The sequence below is a fragment of the Coccidioides immitis genome, assembly GCF_000149335.2.
Source record: "Coccidioides immitis RS genomic scaffold supercont3.1, whole genome shotgun sequence".
Lineage (NCBI taxonomy): Eukaryota > Fungi > Ascomycota > Eurotiomycetes > Onygenales > Onygenaceae > Coccidioides > Coccidioides immitis.
In genome coordinates, this window is record NW_004504310.1 from 8,045,357 (window position 1) to 8,064,272 (window position 18,916).

Here is an 18,916-nt window from a genome sequence, read left to right on the forward strand (position 1 = left end):
TCTTCTCTAGCGCACCGCCGAGGGGTGTGAGCACAATTGGCCAAGAGCGAACAAAGGCGTCAATAGACTCTGGAGGAGAACACCACAAATGCCTTTGGAGGGTAGGCAATACCGAAAGCGTGCTGCCACTGTCAAAACATCGATGGGTTTGGTGTCGTGCACAAGATGCCGAATTCATAGCCTGGTGGAAGCTATTCTCTTTGGAGTGTCCCCGTTTTCTTCGATGAGGTATGGAGGTCAGAAGGCACTATATTCCCAAACGCTCTAATTTCGCTTCTATCGCAGCAGCTTCCTGTAACTCAATTGACTCAATCAGTAAGATGGAATGAGCACGCCATATATACATTGTCCCCTTGATAAACGCCGGGTATAACGGGTGCAAATTGTGGTATAAAACAGCGAAGAAACCGATAAACGCCTGAAACCAGTAGAAGGGACTATCCCGCTACATGAGCTTCGTCACAATATCTTGCTCTGTCTGAAGACGCCAAGAAGAATCGCGAATTAGCATCTAATTTTCCAGCCAGCAGTGGCAACAGCTTGTCTGGAGCATTGAAGCGGATATGAAGGCGAGGGACTGTAGTTTTCATCGGCAGGACTATGTTCAAAAGGACTTACCTCCATATCCTCCAAGCTGTCCTGTTGGCTGATACATCGCAAGACATTCTTCTTGCTACTCTCCTGCATCTCTCCGGCGAGCAGCAGCTCGTCGAGGATGAAATATGCCTTTTGGAAATTGAAAATAATATCTAGTTCACAGACATTGCCGTAGTACTTATCCATCTGTTCGACATATCGATGGACGATTTCCAGGGTTATGAGCTCATTGTCGGTAGAGGAGCAGCCAGCGATAAAGAACAAGGATGCATATCGTCTGTAGACTACCTTGGAATCTAAATGTTTTATCCATCGATTAGCCGCGTCCAGTACGTAAATATATAAGAAAAAGCTGCAAGAGCTAGCGATCTAGTCTGCCGATTGTCCAAAGGGTCATGGGAAAAGGGGCGCACCTTTGTATTCGAGAAAGTTGCACATGCGAGTGCGTCGGGAGAGGACGAGCTGAGAAACATCCTTGATGATTTTTGCCTTATCTTTGGGGGAAAGAGTGATGAACCATTTTGCTAGACGCTGGAGAAAAAGTTAGAAAAATTTTCTCTCCTAGGACGGAGATAATTAGAAGGAAACGAGAAAAGGATTCGAGAGTGCGGTGGGCGACGACCAAAACATACCACTTTGCCTTGTCTCGACAACAGGATAAGGTAGCTAGTCCTGTCAGTTTCCCTCGCAGCGTAAAGACGGAGACGAAACGGTCTTACTTAATTGCCATACTATCCTCGACAATTCGAATTCAAACGAGAAATGACAGACAGAGTTGGATTTTTTTTTTTTCCTCGGTGGTGGGGGGTGAATCTCGTTCGCATCCAAGAAGCATGGATCGGCTGCGCAATCAAAAACAGCCGCCTTTTCGCCCAGTCGCCGTGCTGACTAAGACTGCCAAGAGCTGGTGAAGCCGCAGGCCAATCAGACGGTGCCGACTCACGTGGGCGGATCCTGTTGCCCCGCAGCCCTCCCGATCTCGATCTGACAAATGCAGGCGGGCTGGAGGACCGCGGAAGAGGAGTGCTGCGAAGGCATTCGCCGGGCGACAGTTATATGAGAGGGTCTGTCCGCTCCAGTGCATCGTGACGGCTGGTTGAGTCTTTGGTAGAATCTTCTGTTAAAAAATTGCTAACATTCCACCACAGCCACATCATGAAGCTTGTGCTGTCTACGTCGTAAGCAAAAATGCATCTGGCTTCCTAGAAAAATTGTCCATTCTAACATTGGAACTATTCATAGAAACATTGTCAGCGGCGGGCCATCTGTTGTCCGCCGTATTACATCCGCGAAATCGAATGTCGAGCTGTTAAATTCGCTCCGGTACAACTTCGTCGCAGCCCAGCAGATCGAGCCCGCCCATACAAACGAAAGCCTCCATGGGACGCATTCGCCTCCTCGGAAACTCGCCTACAGTGACTACATCACGTGGACCTCCAAAGATGCTGATACCCTCTACGTTCCGGCCATCGATTTCTCAACGTCTGGCTTGACAGAGGACCGCTCTCAGTATGATATCACGGTGAAGCTGTTCTATTTGCCAGGGATACCGGCCTCGAGGAGGTGCGAACACACTTGTGCCGCCATCCATCTCGTTCTGAAGGAGCTACACGTCGGTTCTATAGATCTCCTCATCGTTTCGTTTCCCGGAATCGCGTTTGACGCAGATGACGAAGAAGAGGAAGTGGTCAATGGCGATGCGGAGTCGGAGTTCAACAATATGGTGCAGACGTGGCGAACATTGGAATCGCTTCACGAAAAGGGGATGATTGCGCAACTTGGACTGGCAGAATTTGATAAGGACCGGCTGGAGAAATTTCTTCCGTATACCAAGATACGACCCTCCGTGGACCAAATAAACGTTAAAGATTGCTGTGTTGTACCAAAGGATTTGATATTATACGCGAAGGAGGAAAATATTGAGCTTCTAACGCACAACGATTGCACTGATATCCTTCCCAGAGGTACAACGCGAGATCTACTATCGCGCGCAGAAAATGGCGCAGGCATCTTGGCAGTAGCCGCAGATGCCGACGATGGTGGTATCAAAGGGGATATTGAACCACAGTGGGTGGTAAAGTACACGGCAGTGGTCAAAGACCGCGGAGTAATTGAAAACAAGGGCTATTTTGCTCTTGCTGAAGTCGGAACATGTATGCGTACTTCTTCATAGCCACAAAATGGCCACTCACGGCATTGTATAATTCCAGTGCTGCACCAGTATTAAAAATAATAAGCTGATGCTTATTCACATTTGTCACAGCTTTTTCGTCTCTATTCAAGATTTCTTTTCCGTATGTCATTCCGGCATAAAAGGCGAGAGGTTTCAATAACAAGTCTTAAGTCCCCGGGAGTTATCCGACCATACTTCGTTTTCGGCCTCTCATCCGAACCTTTTTCAGTGTTTCGAGCACCGAACTTGCACCTTTAAAGCTTTCTCGGTAAGCCTTGAGGACTTCGTCGAAGAAAATCTCTGTTCTGGGATGCGAACTTCCGAAGGCTCGCTCAAGCACGTAAAGATCCACCGCTCGGTCCTCGTCTTGTACGCTTTGACTCGCCAGACCAAAGTCGATAAGAACAATTTCTCCTTCCAAATTGGGTTTCAAGGTCGTTGAATGCGGATCTATGTTGGTAGTGTTTTCGTTGGATTGACCCCTCAAAATGAGGTTGCTCGTCGTCAAATCTCCGTGAATAACGCCTGCTTTATGCAGGGCGCCAATGACACGTCCAATTCTTCGTAATAGTGAACGAATATCTTCTTCGGCAGAGCGTTCAAAATTTTCATTCATTCCAGAATTATTCCCCTTAGTAGCGCTTTCACAATGCTTCATCCATTTTTCCCAGTGATTTACAACTTGTCTGACGGCAGGGCCTTCGATCCACTCCATCAGCAACCATGCACCTCCGTTCCCGGTTTCATCTTCCCCCTGACCCGTATTCCAGTCAACAGACAAGACCCCCGGTACCGGTATGCCCTCTTTCAAGAGCTTAACCAAACATCTTGCTTCCTGGAGAACGCGTTGGCGCGTGAGTCTTCGATCAAGAATCGGATGCCGATAGGGCTTCGAAGGGCGAAATTTCAACGCTGCCGGAAATGAAGGATTGAGGAAATCGGTTTTATACAGGCGAGCCTCAGCACCTTGAGCCAGAAGGACGGGCGGAGTTTTGTTTGACGTGAAAGGCGGGGGTAGAGGAGGGGGCGTGAACTCTTCTGTCATGGTTGGTATCGGAGTGACGTGAGCGCCGGTGCTGCTAATTGCGTGGCTTGCCTCCCTGGTAGCGTAAGCAATGCAAATTTATCCTCGGTGAACAAGCCTGGCTGACGTTTTAAGAATATTTGAGATGATAGCAAATCGACGGTAGTAACTGTGCCGACCCGAAGGGAAGGGATGACGATGCCGGAGGAATTTCGCTCCGGTCCGAGCTTGAGAGGCTGCCCGAACTGATCCATCCATGCAAGCTCCTTTTCACAATTATGCCGGACGATATATGCTCATCATAACCGCCAACACTGCTCCGCAACATTGCTCACTTGCCATAAGCCGTTTCTTAATCCTCACACCCATGCGTCAATTCGAAACGGTCCCCCAACTTGGGAACTGGCACGGACTCTGCCTCACGGTTGCGGATCCCAGTCGCTGACGTTCTGAACCCTTTTGGAATTCACCGAGCCCCATCCCCTGCTATGCCACATGCCAGTACCCAGCTATTAGGCCGTGCAGACGCCGCTATGGATAGCAGTGAGCGGGTGGTGATGACTTACTCATCGGAACTCTGCTCTATGCTGAGGGATCGCCCTTAATTCTACAAATTATGATAGGTCCCGCTGTGATCGCACCGCGAGGATGCGCCTCTAGCGCAGAGGAAGAGAGGCTCTCCCGCCCTGACCACAATCCGCGTTGTGTTCATTACACTAAAATACGGGCCGCGTTGGTAGTGCCCGTTTAGCATGGTCGACAGTGCCTATTTCGAGCTTGAACCAGACATATCGAAAGATTCGGGAATCCTGCCGCAACAGACACTGCTGTGCCCAAACTTTCCTTGCCTGGATACTCGCGTTTCGGCCCATCCACACACCTGTATCCCTTCAGACAAGTTTGTTATGTTCCGCGTCCGGAGTACATGCTCCGTACATTTGCCCCCAATGGTTTATTGGATCCACAAACCCTGATCATGCGGGATGCAAATGTTACCTATGTCTATACCCATCCCCGTGCAGTTGCGGATCATCGGAAACCTCATAGGTTTGAGAACTGCATGCACTTCCCGCTCTCCAATTTTAATACTGGTTTCTTTGGTCCACGCTTTGTCTACAGAGCCTACTGGGAGGGCCACATTGATCTTTGTGGTCAGCCCACAAAACGTTGAAGCCGACCCCAAGCCACCGGCTAATTCTGTCATGATCAACCTCACATCCGTATCTTTGGGCACTCTTTTCACAATACGGAGTATTCTTTCTGCCCTTCCCGATCTGCCTGGATAATTACTCGACTGAAGTGCAGATAACCGCTAGATTCTCGATTTTTTGTAATGGATATGCCTCCTTCCGTTCCCGCGATCTATGCTGACCAATATCTACTGCGGAGTTCCATTGGAGCAAACAAGCTATTTTCTTTTCTTGGTAACCCCCAGAGCGGCTGTCTCGGGTTGAGAATCGCCTGATACCCACTGTGGATTGTTCTTTTGTGGGTTGTTCCAAAAAAAGATCTTAATTGCCAGCAGAAGATGGCTTTGTATGATCAGCCCTTGCCACTTTCCCCAATTTATCAGCATGCTGATAGGGTGGTTCTGGGTTGTGAACAACTGTGCAGAACGCTCCGTAAGCTTTATATTTAGTGTTTGGGATCTGGCGTGAGGTTGTCTGGCTTAGTATTGTTCTCTGCATCAATATGAACCTGCATTAGTATTGTTCTTTGCATTGTGGCTTTTGGCGCCGCCGGCCCGGCTGCTGACAAACAATCCATCGCCTACTTTGACATCTCAGTCTATCCATTCAGCTGCTTGCTCTTCTGTGCTCTTCATATTCTTCTTTTATGTATGAATTCTGTTTGTCCTACTGCTCCAAGATGATCGCTGCTCTGCTGTCTAGGATTGTCCGCCTAGCCTTGAATATATGTCCGGGCCAAATTCTATGGATTGCTTGCTTAATGACCCCACCCCCCTTTTGTCCATTATCTTTTACTATTATCTGAGATCAAATATGCAATTCATCAACATAGCAAATGGACCCCGGAGAGAGCTCTGGTTTTCTCGTCTTTGTTGAGCTTCCCTGCAAAACTCATCTCTGGTCTTCATGTTTTCTCATTAGCAGTCTTTCATCACGAGGCAGTTTGAGATACCCAAGATCCAGGAAGGAAGCTACACTTTTTATATCTTGACTCATTTCTACTGAACCTGAGCAATATGGTTGACACATCCGGATTCGGTAACAACTTTGACCCTTTTACTCAACCAGTTCGCCTTTACTATCCCAACGGCACCGATTTTCATAGATCCCTCGCAGAAATCGATTGGATATTACGAGACAACACCAACCAAAGCATTGCATATGGCTGTCAGCTTGGCGCGTCGCTTACGATGATAATCATCCTACTGCTGCTAACACCACCGGGCAAGAGGCGATCGCCAGTCTTCATGCTGAACGCTGCAGCCTTGGTCCTTAACTTCGGGCGCATCCTCTGCTCTTGCATCTATTATACAACCGGATTTTCGGATGTTTATGCTATGCTTGCGCCGGATTTCTCTAGAGTTTCGGTCGGTGCTTACGCTAACACATTTCTGGGCGCGATCCTCCACGCCCTGTTGCTGATTTGCGTTGAAATATCGTTGCTGTTCCAAACCCACGTCCTGTGTTCGACAATCCGAAGTGCCTATCGGCGTCTAGCTCTGAGCTTCTCCGTGGTGTTGGTTCTTGCCGCCATAGGATGTCGACTGATGCAGACAATTGAGAATTGCAGAGCAACCATAAATCTGAAATCCTTTGCGTCATTTATATGGCTTCAGAGCCTAACAAATATTCTCACCACCGTGAGCATCTGCTATTTCAGCACAATATTTGTTGCAAAACTCGGTTTCGCGATTTATGCTCGTCGGACGTTGGGTTTGACTGGTTTTGGAGCAATGCAGGTGATGTTTATTATGTCCTGCCAGTCAATGATCGTTCCGGGTATGATACCTCCCTCTATTCCAATACACCCTTACATATGTCAGCACGGCGTCTAACTCACGACTTAGCTATTTTCTCCATCTTACACCACTTTATCGACGCTGCTGAAATGGCTCCACTTGTCCTTACGCTAGTGACACTTTCATTGCCTCTTTCCTCCATGTGGGCAGCCCAAGCAGTCAAAAATAGCTTTGAAGGCGATAATAGGGGTCCGACTCAGCAGCGGCATCTCTTCACTCAGGGCTCCTCCACGGCACAGACGTCAATGGCTTCGACCCTCGTTGCAAAGCGTACCTCCTCTCCCGACCATTTAGATCGCCTTTATCCGGATATTGATGCTATTGAAATCCGCGTGGACCGTGATTTTACCGTCGATATTGAAAAGGGCCAATAAATACGAGAGACTAGAAGGAAATTGTTTCTGGCATAAAGCTGGGCAAGGACGAATGTGACTTTTGGTTTGTCTTACTTTTTCGAGTCCCTATTGCTTGGGATGGCTTGCAGATATGGGACTGCGCGCGAGAATGATAATGGGCTGTTGAAGGAACTATTTTTTCTAATATCTACCCGCTCCCGTTCCCGTTTCTCCTTGTTATATTGTGTCAAAAAAAGCGATATTTGCTTGACGTTTCGTGCGGTGGGTGTCATGGTTTGCTTCGTGGATTTGCTCATACATACGTATATTACCAATGGAACATTGTCCAATTCCTCAAGTGACCGCAAGCCTCTAGTAGAGTACACAGGTTTCTAGTAATCGATCGAGTCAGGACCAGACATGAACTCAGCCAGCGGTGTTTTCAGGGCGGTTGCTGACTAATCTGGGTAAGATCGGGGATACATCATACCTCCTGCGACGCCTCCATGAACCGCTCCAATGATGCCTTCACGGCCGAGCGGGAGATAGCTACGAGTCATGGCTACAGTGCCACAGAGAACACTAGACTGGCTCTATCGTGTTCTTACAAGTGTGTGTATCCCAATCCTGTATCCTATCCAGCTTGTACATTTACTAATTCTGCCGGGGACTCCTCTCACTTAGAGCAATCAAGATCCGAACCAGGCATATCACGACCCCAACAGGACATACAATGATGTAGCGCATTTATTGGCTCAGTACCCCCATTTTTCGCCCAGGACGGATGTGTATAGTGAGTCCAGATTCCCCTTCTACGGGATTCTCCACGCCGTGTTAGCAGATCGCATACTAATTGCATTCCCTCCCCGACAGCGCATGAAAACGGCGCATCTGCGCTACTCCTTAACCTCTTCGGCACATTGCCTGTTTCTTTTCGCGGCGTGTTGTATCGATTTCCAATAACAGTATGGGTGCCAACTACATACCCGAGAGATCCGCCCATCGTGTATGTCACACCGACGAAGGATATGTTCGTTAGACCGGGACAACACGTTAGCGGGGAGGGGCGGATATATCACCACTATCTGGCGCACTGGGCAGAGGCAAGCAATGTAAGCACGAGACATAACCCAATATACCTGTTTGGACTAACGATTGTGTTTTGTTTTCTCCCTTCAGCGATCTACTATCGTGGACTTTCTATATATCCTACGAGAGGTTTTCGCCAAAGAACCTCCCGTGACATCTAAGCAAGCGCAGATAAGCAGGCCCATACCTCGCCAGGCCGATCGGCCCCCTCCGGCTGTTCCTCCACTTCCCCCGCAGCTTGCAAGGCCTGAAGCCCAACCAAGCCCTAGTCCTCGACCAGCACAGATTCCTCCGCAGCTACCGCCGAAACCGGGAAAAGTGGTCGAACCGCAAGCGGCGGGCGAAATACCAGTACCTGAGAAGTATACGGAGCCACCTCCGCTTCCACCTCTTCCCGATGAGCTCCGTGATCCAAGACGCGGCTTCGTCCAACCACCACCATTGCCCAGTCAAGCTTCGCCTAACCATAGTGTAAGCCATCCAGCACATCAGCCCAGAGGCTCAGGCACGCTTGAACCTCCGAGCCGGTTTCAGCACGGACATGTGCCGCACCATCCAGGATATCAACAAGAGAGCCTTGGCCCTACCACCCCAACAGCCCAAAGCGGACCACCACCCCCGCCTCCTCCACAGGGTTCGGTTCACCGATCAGGTCAACCCGTTTCATATGGCCAGCCAGCTACTATGCAAGGCGCGGCGCCTCAACACCGACCTATCCCACAAGGCAAACATCCCTTGCCCTCCCAGCAACCTCCTCAACCATTACCAAGACATCAAGAGCCAGTGCGGCGGAAGCAGCCGGCTCCCGATCTTCTCACTTCCCCCTTCGATCTAGAACTCCCGTCCCAGGCCCTCACAGCCGCACCGCCACCCATCCCACCAAATCCAGAGAAGGACTTCCTCCTTAAAACACTCTCCCGCACACTAACGCAGACCCTCCACGATAACATCAACAAAACCAACTCCGGCCTCCAACCACTCAACTCCCAATCCCAAGCTTTACAGGCAGCCATAACCACGCTGAAATCCGAGATCGCAGCTCTGAACGCGTTCCACGCCACCTTGCAATCCAATACGTCTATCCTCCAGCAATCTCTCCATCGAGCCGACGGAATCATCGCCGACGCGCGTGCCCGAATCTCTTCGTCGTCATCTACATCCGGCCCGTCAGAGGAACAGCCTTCCACCGGCCGATATCCCTCAGGTCTTCCGCCGATCGATGAAGTCCTCGTGCCGCCGACCGTCGTCGGAAAACAAATATACGACCTCGTCGCGGATGAACGCGGGATCGAGCGGGCGATCTATGCGCTGCAGACCGGACTCGTCAAGGGGCGGGTTGGACTGGACACGTGGGCGAAGTTGACGAGAAGCTTGGCGAGGGAAGCGTTTCTGAAGAAGGCGTTGATCAGAAAGGCTGGGGTTGGGATGGGATTGAGCGTTGACGCGAGAAGCTAGGTGGTTGTAAATACGTACTTCGTACGGAGCCATGGAAGCGACGGTATTTTGATTATTGATTACCTCGACAATAACCTGGAGATTCATATATAGATCTCCTGGCATTCAGATACATAACTGTTCGAGTTTCAGGTCTTTGCTTTGACTCGTATACTCGAATTAAGGAATGTTTTAATTGCACAGAGCAACGCAGGCATATACTTTTCCCAGAACAAGTGACTCTAAACCCTCACCCCCTTCTTCAAGTGTAAGCTGTAGTAACTAGGGTGTAGCGATGTATATAGTTATGCTAGGATATCTCAAATCCAGGTAAGCGGAGGTCAACCGTGCTGAAGCACTATGTCTTCATGTTGATGGTGTGATGAACCGGCTGGATCTCAAGCACACACACACTCTCTCTGCGCAAACCAAAAAAAAAAAGAAAAAAGGCAAAGAGAAAGAGAAAGAGAAAAGCCAGGCGACGCATGTAGGCAACATCAACAAGACCAGCACACAAAATAACTAATTAAGCAGAGTATCTAAAACAGGCTCCAGAAAATCACGCAGAAACAAGACGTGCGCGCGCGATTCAATGATCCTTAGAACGCCGAACCCTGAAAACAGAAGAATCGAGTGAAGACTGAGCAGGCCGCGAAATTAACCCTCTCCATATCACAGCACAGGGGAAAGAATAAGCAAATTCCCGATTAATTATTTTTTATTTTATTTTTTTCTTTTTTCTTTTTCTTTTCTTGTCTTTGGGTCTTATTGTCGAGCACAAAAGAGCGCTGCCGGGTGGGATATCATAGGTTCACCAGCAGCGCTATATAAACGACAGAAAAGAAAGCAAGGAAAAAAAAGGGGGAGAAATTACACGCATCACGTATCTCACGGGTTGATAGAGGTAAAGGAAATCCCGGGGGGTTGTCGCCCATTTCACCAGTGGCACAACCCTCCCTCGCTCTCCTCCATCGACCACGTCCCCGCCAGGCCCAGGATCTCGACTCTGCCCTCGATCGTCTCGCCCACCTTGGGCAGCTCGATGACCTTGGCCACCTCGGGCCTCTTCGAGTCGAGGACCTGTTTGCCCCAGGCGCCGATGGCCGCTTCGCCGGTTTCGTCACGGGCCTGCTTGAGGAACGGGATCAGCGCGGTTCCTCCGGTGCCGCGGAGTTTCTTGCTTCCCGAGCCGCGTCCCTCGGTGGACGCCGTGGCGAGGTTGAGCGCCGGAGCGCCGGCCGCGAGAGGACGGGTCCCCGTGTTGCGTTCGCGCGACTTGACGATGATGTAGCGTGAGACCATGGTGATGTGGGTGGTGCGGAGGGCCTTGACCATGGCGACGGCGGCGTTGAAGGCCATCGTCAGTTCCTGGTTGGTCTGGTTCTCCTCGACGTATTCGCGGATGTTCGCCACGCTGGCGGTGTGTTCGAGGAACCGCTTGTGCGGGCCGGGCATGTAGTCGCGCATCTCCATCATGAAGCCGTGCCATCGACGGCGGGCGGTTCCGTCCTCCCCGGAAGACGGTGCGCTCCGCGGCTCGCCGGTGGGACGGTGCTCGACGCCGAGAACGATATCGAAGAATTGAATCAGGGAGCTCTGCGCGTTGCTGCCGCCGCGATACTTCTTCCACTGCTGGTTGCCGGCGCCTTCGTCCATGAGTACGCCTCTGGGGAGGCCTGCCTCCTCCATGTTCATACTTCCTGCGAGTAAAGGCCGGATGCGATGGTAGAATACGTGTGGGTCGCAGTGCCTGTACATGCGCTGCAGCAAGACGTTGATCTCGTCGACGACCTCAGCGAACCTGTTAAGGGACTCCATCACCTGCTTGGTGTCTCCTGCGCGGACCGCTGAGATGGCGTCGAGCATGAGTGGCAGAGTGCATGCACCGCGACTCTCGATGGCGACCGAAATCAGATAGAACCATTGCTCGTCCATCGAGCCCGTCAGGGTACATAGCGTCGAAAGGTTCTCGAGATCGTGGGACGGCTCATCGGGGAAGATGGGACGATAGTTCCACAGACAAACGCCGGCATATGTGGCGACGGGCGGCAGCTCCAGATGCTCCGAGATTTCCAACAGAGGGATCGTAAGTGGCGGCGGGATTCTCTATTATAGTAAAAAGGGCCCCAACTGTCAGCATCTGAGGTCCACGTGGAGCGGTTAAAGAGCCCTGCCAAGGACGACAAGGGTGATTGGTGACGGGCTTTTGTTTTGCTTTTTTTTTTTTAATCAATAGGGATGATATGATTTCATACCTCTTGAGGTTTATCTCCTGACCAGATGTACGCATGCAGCATGAAGACGAGGACAACATAGGCGCGTCGCCATTCGGGAGGGGTGTGGAGATGATCGGTGGAGAGAGTGGGCATGCGTCTGACGGTGTCCCATAGTCTGCCGCTCAGCACCAGCGACTGCAGGTTCTCGATAACGTGCTCCCACGGCGAGTAGTAGTCAGACAGCCGTGCCAGAGGTGGCTCGGAGGGGAGAAAGCCGTACTCGGGATCGATCCCATAGTCTGACAGCTTGGGGACGGGCGGCAACATCTTCGTGAGGGAGTGCGGGGCAAAAAGAGGAGAAAAAAGAAAAAGAAAAAGAGAAAAAAGGGGAGGGCGAGAAGAGAAGACGGGATTGTTTCACATTCCCAAGTTGAAATTAAAGTAAAAGAGAAGACAGTTCCACTCCAGGAGAGAAAAAGAGTGAGAGAAGTGAGGATGGATGTTGTTTTTCTAGGATGAATTTGTGTCTCGTGAAGGCAACCCGGGGGTGGTCGCGACAGTATAAGGAAAAATGGATTAAAATACACTTTGAGTTCACCGGGACCGGGGAACGACACACGGGAAGATAAGGATCGTTTTACCTTTTTCTGATTTTTTTAATAATTTTCTTTTCCTTCTGGAATGCTACGGAGTATCCTTACGCTCTAACCCTCCCCCCTAAAAGCCGCCGACGTAACCAGGGGTGTGTGTGTGTGAGACGGGCCTGGACCAAGTGACGTTTTGAGAGATTCAACAACAACATCTCCTTGGCAACACAGAGACAAAAAGATCCTCAAGCCCGATCAAGGTCGTTCGCACAGCAGCGAGCCGGTTTGCCCTTCCAAACAGCTTGTTCGTTGGGGGAGGAATAGACTTCCGCCGTCCAACCCACTCGCGAGTATCAGTTAGTTAGCCTTTTTTTGCCGTCATTCCTGGTTGGAACTTGCCAACCGATCACGGAGGGTTTTCGTGCAAAGTCGGAGCTTTTCTGATGACGCTGAGAGTTTCCCGCTGCGGGCGAAAACGACTCGACGTGGCGGCAAGACGGGGCTACCGACGGCTGCTTCAGCGGCTGGCATCGAGAGAGAGAGACCGAGCAACGGCCGTGGGTTGGTTAGTAAAACCCAAGTGTACCACCACCCTGCTGCTGTGCACGGTCGAACGAACTCACGAGGCCCATCCTCAAGGCGGTAAGTTTTATCTTGTTGTTATTGTTAACTGACTGACTGACTGACTGGCTGGCTGGCTGGCTGGCTGGCTGGTCCGTTGGTGAGTACTACAGAGTACTGGTTAACTAACTAGTGATTTGTTTAGCCAAAATACCCGCTGCCATGCGTGCAACCCTCAAAATCTATTGAATACATAGTGTTGCATGGCCGGACGTCACCACCAATAAACTAGTTAATGTTTACGTATTTTCTTTTTGTTCTCTCCATGATATGTAGTAGCTACGGAGTACTCCGTAGTTTGTCCAGCGTAATCCAGGCACGCGATGATTCAGTCCAACCAACCTCCGGAGCACTCATACACAAGTCAAGTCAAACCACCAACCAGTCAACCAGCCGACACGCAACCGACCGCCGCCCCGGTGATTCAAAGCAGCTGGGGCGCGTGGATTAAAACGCCGGCACAGCAGCCCCCCAAACGTCTTGATATCCGCAAGCTGAGTGGCGAATATTTTAACAACTCTTTCTTCCATGGAGGGGAGCTGGCTCGTCGCCCCGGGTATTTGTTGCCGGGGACAAAAAAACACTGACCTCACCGGCTCGTCACACAGCTCGTGATGACGCAGCCTTTTCCTCCCTCGCTGTGGAAATATATATTTTTGTAACTGGTTAGAAAGGCAATATCTCAAAGGCTATCGTAACAAACCCAGCTCGCAATGCCTCTCTCTACTTTGTACTGATAGAAAACACACACAAAGTTAATCACACAAGGTTGCGTTCGCAGCTGGGGAATTCCAGGCCAAAAAAACAAAAAAAAAAAAAGGCAGTGCGCTGAACCCTCCTGGGCCACACGTTGCGCATTGTCGAGACCACGGAGCTCCGGCTAGGCTATGATGCGTATAGCGAATCGGTACGGAGTGCATAACCCGTGAGTTGATGTACCCCAACATCAAAAGTGTTCAAGGCAAAGAAGCCCGAAGGTGGATTATCAAAAGTTATCATACAGAAGTCATCAGATGTGTAACTATGTACAGTGGGTATGGAACCATTTGTCGAGGTATCATCCATCATCCTTTGTTGCTCGTGTCCTACTACCAAGCGAGCAATGGCCTTTCTCTCGAACGCCCTTTAAAAAAAAATAATAATAATAATAATAATAATATAATATTCGGGGCCGCGACAATTGAAGCAACGCAGCCAATCCCTTTCCGAAGCACCGTATCCATCCTGGTTCAATTTTTTCCACGGATCAGCCGCAAACTCTTTTCAGGACAGAAAGATGGAAAAAAACGAAAAACAAAAAAAAAAGGAAAAAGGAAAGTTCGTTATAAATACATTCGATGCTCGCCACAAAATTAGGTGCCGCGATTGGATAGTGAAGAAGATAAGTCCGGACGCCCATGAGTGCTAGAACACCAGAGAGTGATCATGTTTCACTCTAAGTCAAGGCGGTGGGCGGTAATAGGATACGGGGAGAAATTTTTTTTATGGCCCGTCGTTACGCTGTTGAATCGACAGACTGGCGGAGGTTGTCTTCGAAGAGGACCTGTCAGCAGTAGAAGATCGAAGGTTTAATGCTGGCTCCATTCGATTGTATTTAGGTCTATGCCCTCCTGGACCAGCTCCCACAGAGGGCTCAGGTCGCGGAGGAACTTCACTCTCTGCTGGACCGCATTCAACACGTAATCGATCTCGTCATCGGTCGTGAACCGACCAATGCCAAATCGAATACTGCTGTGTGCGCTCTCGTCACTGTTCCCAAGCGCTCTGAGCACGTAGCTTGGCTCTAGAGAGGCAGAGGTACAAGCACTGCCCGAAGACAACGCAATGTCCTTCAATGCCATGAGAAGCGATTCACCTTCTACGTACGCGAAGGAGACGTTGACGCAGCCGGGATAGTGACGCTCCGGATCACCGTTGAGCGTAGTGTGCTCCATGGCCAGGAGACCGTCAACGAGCTTCTTTGAGAGTCGTTCGATATGCTTTGCATCGTACTGTATAAGAGCGTCGTTAGCCGAAGGCGCCTTGGACAAAGCCACAGAAAGCAAGTTTTATTCTAAGTAGTGTGAATCCCGATGAATATCATAACCCCTGCTATGTAAATCACAAAACGGTGGAAACACGAAAATCGTGCTGCTCATCCACCGCTTTTCAGAAAGCCATGCATATTAAAGCGTTTAATCATTTCAGGAAAAGGTGTACGTGAAGTTAATATAAAATGAAATGGTGTCTCACCTTCATATCTTCTTTCGCAACGCGGCAGGCCTCGCCAAAGCCAACAACGAGATGTGGAGCGAGGGTTCCACTGCGAAGACCACGCTCCTGTCCACCACCGCTGATGATAGGATCGATGCGAACTCTTGGTCTGCGTCGAACGTAGCAGGCCCCAATTCCCTTCGGGCCATAGATCTTATGGCTGGATATCGACATCAAGTCCACGTTCCAGGCATTGACGTCCACCGGGATCTTACCGACTGCCTGAGCAGCGTCGGTATGGAAGAAAACCTTCTTAGATCTGCAGAGAGCGCCGATCTCCTTCATTGGTTGGATAACACCGATCTCATTGTTGACGGTCATTATGCTGACCAATGCAGTGTCCGGGCGAATCGCAGCCTCGAGGTCCTCCAATCTGATCAATCCATTACTCTGGACGGGTAGATACGTCACCTCAAAACCTTCGTCCTGTAAGTGCCGACAACTATCGAGCACGCATTTATGCTCTGTCTGCGTGGTGATGATATGCTTCTTCTTCCCGGACCGACCGAAAAACCTTGCCACGCCCTTGATGCTCATATTATTACTCTCGGTTGCACCACTGGTGAAGATAATCTCCTTCGCATCGGCGCCAATAAGGTTCGCAACATATTCTCGAGCTTGCTCGGTCGCCTTCTCCGTTTCCCAGCCATATGCGTGTGTTCTCGAGTGGGGATTTCCGTAGAGACCGGTGAGGAACGGAAGCATCGCATCGAGAACCCGAGGATCTGTTGGGGTAGTTGCTTGCATATCAAGGTAGATCGGGCGTGTACCTTGGTCCATTACCGTGGCTTGCTTCAATATCCCAGCATTCGGACTCGTTGGGGTATCTCCAGTCACTGTAGCTCCGGGTACCTGCACGCTATTAGGTTTAAGGGTGGTCTGCTCTGTGAACAATCGTTGCTCAGCCTTGATGGCGGCGTCAGCGGTGGTCTGGGCCTTGCTCTCGGACACATAACTGCGCCAGGAACTGTGATGGAGAGCTGCGTTGGTACCAGGGCCGCAAAGAGGCCTCAATAAACCTGTCGATGAGGATAGTCGTCTCGAACAAGCTCTAGAGGCCTGCCTGAGGGCCTGGGGTGCCAGATTTGACATCTCGGCAGATGAATCTCAATGCACTGGAGATGCAGAGAGGAATGCAATGGAAAGAAATGGAAGAGAGGGAAATAGGGAGAATGGTTGAAGAGGTGGTGGGTGTGAAGTTAAAATTAAAAAATAGGCTGGATCTGATAAAAGGCGGCCAGCTGCTGACAAATTGTGCGGCAAATTCTGCCGGTTTTATCTGATCCGTGCACTATTCCTGATTTGGAAGCCCCTATGTCCGTCCGTCCGATGCAAACCAAACAAACATCCGCAAGCTTCGGCCGCCCTCGCCCGGGATTCTGAGCAGAGTCTACGGAGTACGGGGTGCAAAAAGCTATCAGGAGGAGCAATCTGCAGATTTATTTGGATTGTCATATTAACTCTTCTGTTATAACCACAGATATCTATTAAGGGATATTGGAGTAGAAAATCCCCGACAGTGATGGCGTGATAACCCGGGACCTAATTGCGGCCGAACGTTTACATCTTTGGTTGGAAGACTATTGACACCGGGCAGAGTCAAGCTGTTCCCTTTACACCTCCCTGAACAGCTTGCCAAGATGGACGAGAAACGAGCTCATTGAACCATCTAAAATGCATTGTGGTTAGGAATGGCTGTTGCACTGTCAACGTCCGGTTCATTTCCACTTACTTGGCAACCGCAGGTCTTTTCTCAATGGCGTCGCATTTACAAAGAGCGAGCAACGCACCATATGGCAGGTGGAATAAGTCGGCAAGCGTGAGGGCCTAGAGAGCAAGGTATCAACACGACGAAGGAGACCTCGACTGCAAACGGGAGTCTGGGTGACATACGTTTCCGCTAATGTATTTCTGTTTGCTGAGGATTTGTTCGTATACATCTAATTTTGCATTAAGAAGGTCTTCAGCTTGCTTCGCGGCTTCCTCGCTGGTTTGCAAGCCGTAAATACTGCGCGATTTAAGGAGAGAAATCGTCAGCAATCAGATGCGCTTTGGCCGATCTTGCTTTTTAGGGGCCCAGCCTTGTACTCACGGTTTAATGAATCTTTCGTATGCGAGTTTCGAAGCATGAGGATCGAAGTGGGATGTTTCAATTGAAGCACCTTGCCGGAAGAGAGCGTAATCCTTGATGTCCTTTGGGACCAGTGGTGTGCCTTGGTCGGCATATTTTGTAGCGATGTACTCCGAAATCGCGCGGCTTTCGTAAAGGATAAAGCCGTCATCGTCCTATTGATCTCTCTGTGTTAGAACAGTCCAAATTCTCATCGAGAGAGCCCTTCGTAATCCGCTGCGACGTACTATGTAGGGAACCTGGCCGAACGGCTGACGCGAGATGAATTCAGGAGCCTTTTGTTCCCCCTTGGCGAGGTCGACGGGATGGAATTCGAACGGCACGTTCTTCTCGTGGAGCACCATGGCCACACGCTTGGTGCATGTTGACACAGGAGAGCCGTGGAGTTTGAGAACCATTGTGATGCTGGTATGTAAGGATACGTGTTAATTGAGGCAAAAAATGTTATATTCTCGAGATAGAATCTGCTGCTTGGGCGATGTATCAAACCGGGATAGTGAGGGTGAAGAGACGTATTTATCTCATCGGGGTATCGCGACGCATGATATAACCTTGGTGGGGTGAAGAGAGCGGAACCCGCCGTTCCGCCGATTATTCATCTTTCCAAGCGATTCCCCTGAGCGCGGAGCAGTTCGTTGTTGAGCGTTGCCGGTTCGGGAGTGTCCGACGGCTAAAGTTGAGCCCGCAGAGCTTCTCGGGCGAGCAACTCGAGATGTGTGATACAATCGCCAAACAGCCATCTTTTCGGCGTGTGGTGGTTCAGTTTCGCAGAGGCTGGTTTTCTGTTATTCAGCTAATGATCACGCAAGGTGGTTCCGACTCTTGTATCACAGCATGTGTTTGAAATTGGTTTGATTAAGTTGGTCCTGGTTGTCGCTGTTCCGAAAGCCGGAAAGGATGCCGAACCCAGCGTGATTATTAATGTGGATTACCAACAGATCGCAAATCACAATCGCTCCGATGAAATGCGCTCTTTGGGCTGAAGTTCAGCTTTTCTCAGCTGAAACCTCCAGCTGTGAAAGTATCATCTCATGACAGGTTCTTGACGACAATCGACTTGCCAGCACGAAAAATGCTTCACACCTTTTGTCAACTAGCTAAGTGGCCGATGGCATTGATACTAAACACCATCCAGATGCACACCCGGAATTCTAATGGAAATAGAAAACATCAGGGTCTCTGTTGCTCAGGTGCAGAAGTTTTCCCCTGCACCATGGCAAAAACGCGGACTGCCTGACTGCACAAAATCTAAACAGTACCCACTTTGCTTTCAGAAGCATGCGCTATGGCATGGTGTAGAGCCTTCCAGCACCAGTTGTCTCTGGATTAGGATGGCCATCTTCTGATTGTCACTACTCTTCCATAACTCAAGCAACTGATGATCGCAGGCTCCCATGTAACTAGCCACTTCCCAGCCAATAGACTTATGTCGCTCGGTCAACCTTGTTCGGAGTACTCAGTACGGAG

The 18,916-nt window shown here is 50.1% G+C and overlaps 10 protein-coding genes across 10 annotated transcripts; 4 read left to right on the forward strand and 6 right to left on the reverse strand.

The window, feature by feature from the left end:
* Window positions 1–445: 445 nt before the first annotated feature.
* On the reverse strand, window positions 446–1,327 carry CIMG_10479 (clathrin coat assembly protein ap19; the record flags this gene model as incomplete). Its single annotated transcript, XM_012358797.1, has 5 exons — window positions 446–478; window positions 619–893; window positions 1,011–1,128; window positions 1,230–1,263; window positions 1,317–1,327. 5 exons carry the CDS (start codon window positions 1,325–1,327, stop codon window positions 446–448), a joined length of 471 nt encoding a protein of 156 aa, XP_012214220.1.
* A 241-nt stretch (window positions 1,328–1,568) lies between these two features.
* Window positions 1,569–3,917, forward strand: CIMG_00131 (gamma-cysteine synthetase regulatory subunit). The gene is made up of 2 exons (XM_001246359.2): window positions 1,569–1,775; window positions 1,840–3,917. The coding sequence occupies exons 1-2, from the start codon at window positions 1,753–1,755 to the stop codon at window positions 2,768–2,770; spliced, it is 954 nt and encodes a 317-aa protein (XP_001246360.1). The 5' UTR covers window positions 1,569–1,752; the 3' UTR covers window positions 2,771–3,917.
* Window positions 1,966–3,917, reverse strand: CIMG_00130 (BUD32 protein kinase). Its single transcript, XM_001246358.2, has one exon. The coding sequence runs from the start codon at window positions 3,813–3,815 to the stop codon at window positions 2,952–2,954; it is 864 nt and encodes a 287-aa protein (XP_001246359.1). The 5' UTR covers window positions 3,816–3,917; the 3' UTR covers window positions 1,966–2,951.
* A 593-nt stretch (window positions 3,918–4,510) lies between these two features.
* On the reverse strand, window positions 4,511–4,998 carry CIMG_00129 (uncharacterized protein; the record flags this gene model as incomplete). The annotated part of the gene is made up of 2 exons (XM_001246357.1): window positions 4,511–4,674; window positions 4,803–4,998. The coding sequence occupies 2 exons, from the start codon at window positions 4,996–4,998 to the stop codon at window positions 4,511–4,513; spliced, it is 360 nt and encodes a 119-aa protein (XP_001246358.1).
* A 1,002-nt stretch (window positions 4,999–6,000) lies between these two features.
* Window positions 6,001–7,157, forward strand: CIMG_00128 (mating-type alpha-pheromone receptor PreB; the record flags this gene model as incomplete). The annotated part of the gene is made up of 2 exons (XM_001246356.1): window positions 6,001–6,763; window positions 6,832–7,157. 2 exons carry the CDS (start codon window positions 6,001–6,003, stop codon window positions 7,155–7,157), a joined length of 1,089 nt encoding a protein of 362 aa, XP_001246357.1.
* A 495-nt stretch (window positions 7,158–7,652) lies between these two features.
* Window positions 7,653–9,874, forward strand: CIMG_00127 (endosomal sorting complex protein). Its single transcript, XM_001246355.2, has 4 exons — window positions 7,653–7,730; window positions 7,803–7,911; window positions 7,992–8,230; window positions 8,298–9,874. Exons 1-4 carry the CDS (start codon window positions 7,677–7,679, stop codon window positions 9,660–9,662), a joined length of 1,767 nt encoding a protein of 588 aa, XP_001246356.1. The 5' UTR covers window positions 7,653–7,676; the 3' UTR covers window positions 9,663–9,874.
* CIMG_00126 (indoleamine 2,3-dioxygenase subfamily) lies at window positions 9,799–12,341 on the reverse strand. The gene is made up of 2 exons (XM_001246354.2): window positions 11,897–12,341; window positions 9,799–11,747 (listed from the first exon to the last, which is right to left on the reverse strand). The coding sequence occupies exons 1-2, from the start codon at window positions 12,182–12,184 to the stop codon at window positions 10,578–10,580; spliced, it is 1,458 nt and encodes a 485-aa protein (XP_001246355.1). The 5' UTR covers window positions 12,185–12,341; the 3' UTR covers window positions 9,799–10,577.
* Window positions 12,342–12,553: 212 nt separating this feature from the next.
* Window positions 12,554–13,307, forward strand: CIMG_10478 (uncharacterized protein). Its single transcript, XM_012358796.1, has 2 exons — window positions 12,554–13,086; window positions 13,211–13,307. The coding sequence occupies exons 1-2, from the start codon at window positions 12,888–12,890 to the stop codon at window positions 13,252–13,254; spliced, it is 243 nt and encodes an 80-aa protein (XP_012214219.1). The 5' UTR covers window positions 12,554–12,887; the 3' UTR covers window positions 13,255–13,307.
* A 706-nt stretch (window positions 13,308–14,013) lies between these two features.
* On the reverse strand, window positions 14,014–16,492 carry CIMG_00125 (cysteine desulfurase, mitochondrial). The gene is made up of 2 exons (XM_001246353.2): window positions 15,298–16,492; window positions 14,014–15,056 (listed from the first exon to the last, which is right to left on the reverse strand). The coding sequence occupies exons 1-2, from the start codon at window positions 16,408–16,410 to the stop codon at window positions 14,634–14,636; spliced, it is 1,536 nt and encodes a 511-aa protein (XP_001246354.1). The 5' UTR covers window positions 16,411–16,492; the 3' UTR covers window positions 14,014–14,633.
* Window positions 16,493–16,751: 259 nt separating this feature from the next.
* CIMG_00124 (glutathione S-transferase) lies at window positions 16,752–18,269 on the reverse strand. The gene is made up of 6 exons (XM_001246352.2): window positions 17,939–18,269; window positions 17,677–17,854; window positions 17,411–17,604; window positions 17,212–17,326; window positions 17,051–17,145; window positions 16,752–16,987 (listed from the first exon to the last, which is right to left on the reverse strand). Exons 2-6 carry the CDS (start codon window positions 17,845–17,847, stop codon window positions 16,918–16,920), a joined length of 645 nt encoding a protein of 214 aa, XP_001246353.1. The 5' UTR covers window positions 17,848–17,854; window positions 17,939–18,269; the 3' UTR covers window positions 16,752–16,917.
* Between the last annotated feature and the right edge of the window lie 647 nt (window positions 18,270–18,916).